General features: G+C 53.9%; 1 protein-coding gene across 2 annotated transcripts in view; it reads right to left on the bottom strand.

Annotated features, from left to right (window-relative positions):
* Positions 1-1,564: 1,564 nt before the first annotated feature.
* The window catches only part of Pcbp3 (poly(rC) binding protein 3), a 130,940-nt gene continuing 125,685 nt past the window's right edge, over positions 1,565-6,819 (bottom strand). For both annotated transcript variants that reach the window (XM_028773913.1, XM_028773914.1), the window contains exons 14-15: positions 2,898-3,067; positions 1,565-2,243 (exon numbers count right to left, since the gene is read on the bottom strand). In XM_028773913.1, coding sequence (XP_028629746.1) covers positions 2,207-2,243; positions 2,898-3,067 — 207 coding nt within the window. In that variant the 3' untranslated portion in view covers positions 1,565-2,206. The remainder of the gene's footprint in view (positions 2,244-2,897; positions 3,068-6,819) is intronic.

The following is a 6,819-nucleotide window of genomic DNA, read 5'->3' as shown; positions in this document are numbered from 1 at the left end:
TGGCTAATCCTACCTGACTCCTGCTGCCAATCATCTATGACTACCCAACTGTTGTAGTGGCCTCAGCCACCGCCTCCCAACCCCCGCCCAGCTTCTCCCGAGACCTCACATGGCTGCTGCATTCTTCTCATTCCACAGCATGATGAAAACTTCCTCTCCTTCCTCACATCCCTCTCCCCTGCCTCCTGGGATCTAGAAGTCCCACCTCTACCTTCCACCTAACAATTGGTCCACAGCTTTCTTTACTGATGAATCAAGAACCAATTGGGGAACAGGACCTTAGCATCAGAACCTTACAGGGTTGGCTTTCTGTTTGTAGAGAAGACCCAAGTCTACTTCACCAAGCACACCTACAGCCTGGCAGGTACCAGACCTCCCAGAGTTCTTGGAGGTGTGGGATGATGGTGAAAGCCAGCACCCACATGATCCCTGAAGGACATCGCCACCTTCACCATATAATGAACAAGAAGCCAAGCAATCTCAGCCTAGGGCTGAGTGGAGCCTTTGCTCCATGCCTGGCTTACACTACATGTGCCCCTAGGCATGTGCTCCTTCACCTGACCAAAGGGTACATGCCAACCTGACCCCACGCTTGCCCAGTGCTCCATCACTTTTGGGGCCTCCCTTGGGCCCCATTTGATCCTGTACTTTCGATGTTCCTATGCTGTTTGGGGTTTTTGGTTTTTTTTTTAAAAACTGTACTTATACAAAAGCTATTCTTTCTTATGGTACTCCCAGTTGACAGGCCAAGGGCAAGTCTTGCCCTAGGAAAAGGCTTGTGTCCTCTGAGTCCTGGCCATCCTTCAGACCTGTGTCTGAGTATGAGCGGGCATGGGATTGAATTTTTGCTCTAACTTGCTGGGTGTGAAGAGTGGCCATGGGACCTAAGCTCCCGTTTGCTGCTACACTGTGGTGTTCATAGCAGAGGGTAAGGGATGCATCCAGGCAATGACGTCAGAGACTCCTGGCTAAAACACAGGCCCTGTGCATGGAGTACATCTGCTTTGTCTGCCTGGACAACAGGAGGGAGTTCTTTCTGCCAAGATGGATGCTACAAGATGGATGAACCCTAGCATCCTGTAGCAGGTCACTGTATTCATAGGTGAAGACAGGTTCCGGGACAGATGGCATATGCTGGACAGCTCCACCCCCCTCTCCCACCCTGAGCTGGTCTCTGCCATGCCATTCTTGCCAGAAACTCCAAAATCAGAGGCTGGGGGGTAGGCATCAGAGCCCTTGGAGCTGGGCCAGGGGCTACAACAAAGTTGTGCCCTGGGCAGTTACACCTCTGCCCTGGCCCTCTGAGTTAACCACTGAAGAGAAAGGAGAAGTGGAACCAAGTGCCACGTGGTGGGAGTGAAGGAGAATGGTCCCTTGGGTGGTGGAAGGCTATGTGGATGGTGCCCTGTCAGACACAGGCAGTCTCCATGCTGGGAAGCTTTACAGGTTGGGACCTGGTGCTCTAGGAGTAGAACCCAGGTCTTCTCATTCTCAGGTTGGGTACCGGTGCGTCTCACAGGTTGCTATGGGCACTGAGGATAGGGGAGCAGAGAGAAGCCAGAGCCATGGGGGAGGAACACGACATTTATTGAACTCTGATGGGTGCAGATGAACTTTCTGGCAAGTCCTTGTTCTTAGCCATCTTGGAAGACACCTGGGGGCCACAAGTGCCCCCTCCCCGAGATATCCTAGTGAAGCCAGGGTCCCACCCCATCCTCTGGCACTCCACTCTGCTCCTTAGATACACTCCCCCCAGTCCCTCCTCTTCCAGACACTCCCTGTAGGTTGCAAGAAAAGTACTTCTGATCCCTGCGTACAACCTAGGGTGGGAAAGAGTCAGTAGAGCGGGCGAGAGGGGAGGGTCTCTGAGAACAAGGGACAGCAGGACACAGGGAGTGCTGTTAAAGCATCAAACCAACTTTTAAACAGACAGTCACATGGATACTGAGGGATCAATCTCTGAAACATCACAGTTGGGAACACGTTGAGCATTAAAGTAAAGAGCTGCATGGCATGCCAAGGCGTGGAGGCTACACTAAGACGGAGCGCACAGGGCCTGAGTGGGCAGACACGTACTATCATCTGTTTGTAAAGAAAACGCTCTAGTCATTTCTGCAAGGAAGGACAGGCAGTCTGTACAGTGTGCCAGCTGGTGAGGCTGCGGGCTGGAGCCATCCGATGTGTGAGGTGGAGAATCTTGGGGAGGTTAGAGTGCACCCATCCCGGTGACCTCAGACGTCAGCCTGGAACAGACGAAGGCACGAGAGACGCGTCATAGACTTCAATGAGATGAGGGGGGTGCACCTCTCCATTTCCAGGGGACGAGCTATTCCAGGTCACCTTTCAGTGGCCATGAGCTGGAGGACCCACCACACAACGGGTGGAAAGCCTGCCAGGTCAGCTCGGTAGAGCTTAACCTGTCCCTGTGCCTGTCACTCAATCTTGCTGAGAGAGTTTGGATCCTTCCAGGGTAGAGCATAGGACCAGGAGCACCCAGTTGGCCTCAGTGGGGGCTTCAGGACTGTCCTAGAAGGACTTGTGACATGAATAGGAACTATGCTGTTTCAGGAAGGTTGCTTATACTGGATTTGGGGCAGGCGAGGCAGGACCTAGGCATGTCCCTACATCCCTACCCCCCCAACCCTACCGACTTACTACAAGCCTGCCAACACCCCTTGCCTGAGGCAGATGGGCATAGCCAGAGTACAGGCTGGAAAGAGGGAAATAGGAAAATGGGCACACCGCTCACCACAGCTTCCTTAGCTCCTTGTTGGTGAACAGAGTGGCCCGCATCCCTGTGGAGGCTGGTCTCCACCACACCTCTCCCCACATGCCAGGGTGTGGGGCTGGCTGCAAGCCATAGCTAGTGAGGGCCCAGCTGCCTAGGACTTGCTTACCTAGCGTTGATGAGATACTGGGCGAGGCTGATGTTGGCTGGGGTCCCTGTGATGGTAATCTGGCGCTCTGATGACCCCTCAGTGGCGTTGGCGATTTTGATCTGAGCTCCAGACATCTGTCGGATTTCATTGATTTTGGTGCCCTGGCGTCCAATTATGCAGCCTATAAGCTAGAAGAAAGGACAGAGGCATCCCTTAGAGAAGAGTCCAGCACATCCCTTTCCAGGTGTCTGGGGGAGCCCTGTGGGGACACCTTGGGACAGGCTAGGCTGGCAACACTGCCTGTGAACTCAGTGCTCTGGAAGAAGACAGGCATTGCAAAGTCCTGAGCCTGGTCCCAGGGACAGTGTGAGAGAGGCCCCGGCTCCGCCTGTTGACGGTCTTACCTCTGCTTAGTGTCTGTCCTTCTGGGGACAAGTCCACACAAGAAGGGACATGGCCATTCTCAGACTGGCTTCCTCTACCTGGCCAGATGTGACCCAAAGACAGATGATTCAGGCTGAGTGGGGAATCCCACACCAGCTCTGGCCCAGACTGGGGCAGGGCCTTCTGGCGATACCCTCACAGGGAGGATGGATGTCCCAGAGAGTGAGCATCCTAGACACCTAAGAGCACCTGAAGTTCACTACTGCTGAAACCTATCTTTTGAGGAACTCAGATGAAGCTGAGGTGTCTGCATGGTGAGCTCTGTTTAGAGGACGCAGAGACCTGGGGTCAGTGAAGTTATCAGGAGTGTGGGCCCTTTCTAAGGCAGCTCAGGGACAAGAGCGATCTCCATTCTGGAGGTCAAGACAGCTACAGTTGGGTATGTGCCTCTCAGGTCTACCCTGTTTCATGATGGGGGCATCCTGGACCCCAGAAAATACTGCAGAGGAGCCAGGTGACATCCCTCAACTGCCCTCACCGATGAAACAGAATCCCCACGGAGTGCTCTGAGGTATGGAAAGGAACACTGGCCAGACAGGCACTGAGAGCCTGGGCAGTGGTCCTGCGGCACCTGGCTGGCTGGGCACCAGCCAGAGATCTAGAAACAAGCTGTTCTCATGCACTGAGATGCCAGGCAGAAGGCTGGGCTGGACCTGAGGTACAGGAAGAAAATCTGCTTCCAAACCTGTATGATGGGCAACGGGGCACCTGGGTCAGCAGAGGCACCAAGAGACCAGCTCTTGTCCTGAAGGGTATGTGCTCTGTGCTCTGCACTCTGCTCCCCATTAAGGCGTCTGCGGGTATCTGTATTTCTCACTGAGCTCTGACAATTAGGCTATTTGAACACAGTGAACCTCTTCTCCAGAGAGCCTGGAGCTGTCCAGCATCTTGTCTGAAATCTCTGGGCTTCATCCGTCTTTATTTCCTCAAGTCCCACCTACTACTCCCCACTCTGGCTGGGCTCTGCCCAGGGCCTGCTCCTCATGCCTATGTCAGTTGTCCCAAGGGTGCCTGACCCTGTGACAGAGAGGAGTTGGCTTCCTAACCTGCACACAGCCATGGCTCAACTGACCTGCCCACCTGTGCTCCTTTCCTTCTGGCAATAAGGCTATGGGGCTCTTCTGTGACCAAGACTAGGTGAGGCAGGGTGGCTCCTGTGCTGAGGGAGAAGGTGTGGCCACAAGTCTCTGAAGATGCCATCATTCAGGAGGGTGTACCATGGGTGTGGCCTTCTATGCCTCTTTCCCTCCTCACACCCCTCCTGGCAGCTCCATGATCATCTCGGATGTGGACGGCACATGCCAACTTCCCAGCACAGACCCTGCCTCGCTGCTGTCACTTCCTCTCCAACAGGCCCTGGAGGAAGCTGACCCTCCCTCTCCCTTTCTGTCTAGACCCATACATACTCTCTTCTTTACACCTGAAGCATGTCTCTTCAGTGGCTTTCCCTCCTGGGCTCATACCTCAAAAAACCCGAGGTGTTCTGTGGCCTGTGCCCTAAGCCCCTCTCCTTCCTTCACACTTGGGGTCGAGGTTCGGAGCAGGAGAGATGTTGGCTGGCCCTTGAACACACCAGGATCCCAACACACATGCTTCTGGGCATTACTCTTAGAGAGAAGTGGCTCCTGAGATGACTCAGGCCTCTGGCTGGTAGCAGCTCAACGTGGCCTCACTAGGAAACCACTGACATGCAGCTCCAGGCTTACGCTAGTCCCACCTATCTGGCTTCACATGTAAATTTCAATAAAGCTATAGGAAACAGGACAGGTTCTCTAACAATGCCTGTCAAGCTCACAGACACTGCAGCAAGACTAACTAGTCCCCTACCTCTCAGAGCCACGTGGAATGTATTAGTTTTCTTTCCGAACAAAAGGCTCCAGGCAAGTGCTCACAGCAGAGCATCTGGCCTTAAGTGCCCCAAACTGAATGCCCTAGGGCAAGCTCTATAGCATGAGCCATTAGGAATGGTCTGGGGTGTGTGTGTGTCTCTTCCTTGGAAGGCCCATGTGTCCCCGAGAGAACAGATACAGCATCGAGGACCACTGGCTCTGGGAGACTGCATCTTTGCCTATAGCCCAGTCCCTTCTCTAAAGGTCTGGGTGAGCGGAATTCCTTATTCTACAAATTCTATGGCCTTCCTGTGCCAGGTGTAAGAGCAAGCTCTGAGTGAGCTGTGAAGGAACAGCTCCTCTCTAGAAAGACTTCAGGATGACAGGACTGGCTAGGTCAGTCAGTGTTCACCCACCGCATGGCAGCAGAGCAAACAGGTCTACTGCTCCCCACCAGGCCCAGCCCCGGGTGCCTTTACATCCATTTCAGGTTAAACAATAGCTTGTGTCCCAGTGCCGGTGAGGTAGGATCCATGTTAGCAGCCCTTTAAGAAGCCCTAGCTCTGTCTGATGGAGTGTGTCCAGGTGAGCCCTGTGCCAGAAGAACATCACACACTGAGTGGGAAGAGGAAGGCACAAAGCAGAGGCCTTATCCACTACAAGGCGACATGACACTCACATCCACAGACAGCCTGCCAAGCTGGTCCAACCTCCAATGTTCTCAGAGCTAAAGGCTACACAACCATGCTACCAGCTCACCGGGGCTGACTCCTATGAAAGCTCCTACAGACTGGGGGAACCTGAGGTTGTCAGGCAACAGAACAGATGCCTGGGGCTGGTGGCAGAGCCCCTTCAGGGGCCATCTGCAGCCAGACGGGTTGGGTGAGGGTTTCTTTGAAGGTCAGAGGCACCACACACGGTTTCTCTGGCCAGTTTACTCTGCTGCCCAACCGTCTGGCATCTATACTCAAGCCTGGGGGTCCCCTTAGACTCGTAAACTCTGGGTTTCCTGAAGCTGGTTCAGATGGAGGGGAGGGGCTGGCCTTCAAAGTCCAAGGCTACTGGTCTGGAGAGAGAGAAACTAGTAGGTCAGGTGCTTGCCCCTCAAGATGAGGACCTTAGTTTGGTCCCTAGCACCCAGGTGTGGTGGCGCATGCTTGTAATATCAGAAGAGTCAGATGGGTCCCCAAGGCACCTTGGACAGCCAGCCTAGCCTAATTGGCAAGCCCCGGGTCCTGGTGAGAGACTGTCTCAAAAAACAAAGCAGATGGCTCCTGAGGAATAACACCTGAAGGTTAACCTCTGACCTTCATATGGAAACATAGACAGACAGACAGACAGACAGACAGCGCGTGTTCCACTGATATGCTCAAGCCTGGACCCACTGTTGAATCTCTCCTCTCCTTTCTTTCCCACCTTCAACTGACCCCATTCCCATGAAAGATGCAGACAGGAAGTGGGAGCATCAGGGTGAATCAGAGGTCAGCCCCAGAGCTGGGCAAGAGTCTGACAACAGCAACAGTACCCTGGCTTAGGGACCTTGAGAGTAGGGTGGTCCGGGAAGGTTCTGGAATGATATGACCTGCACTGGAGGTTTGGGATTCTCTGGCACAAGACGTTGCTTATATGTCACAGGGTGTCTGGATCCTTACTCTAGTGTCCCTCAA

This window comes from Grammomys surdaster, unplaced genomic scaffold (genome assembly GCF_004785775.1).
Source record: "Grammomys surdaster isolate TR1022 unplaced genomic scaffold, NIH_TR_1.0 237, whole genome shotgun sequence".
NCBI lineage: Eukaryota > Metazoa > Chordata > Mammalia > Rodentia > Muridae > Grammomys > Grammomys surdaster.
Note: the sequence above shows the minus strand (reverse complement) of the source record. Positions and strands in the feature narration are given on the sequence as shown.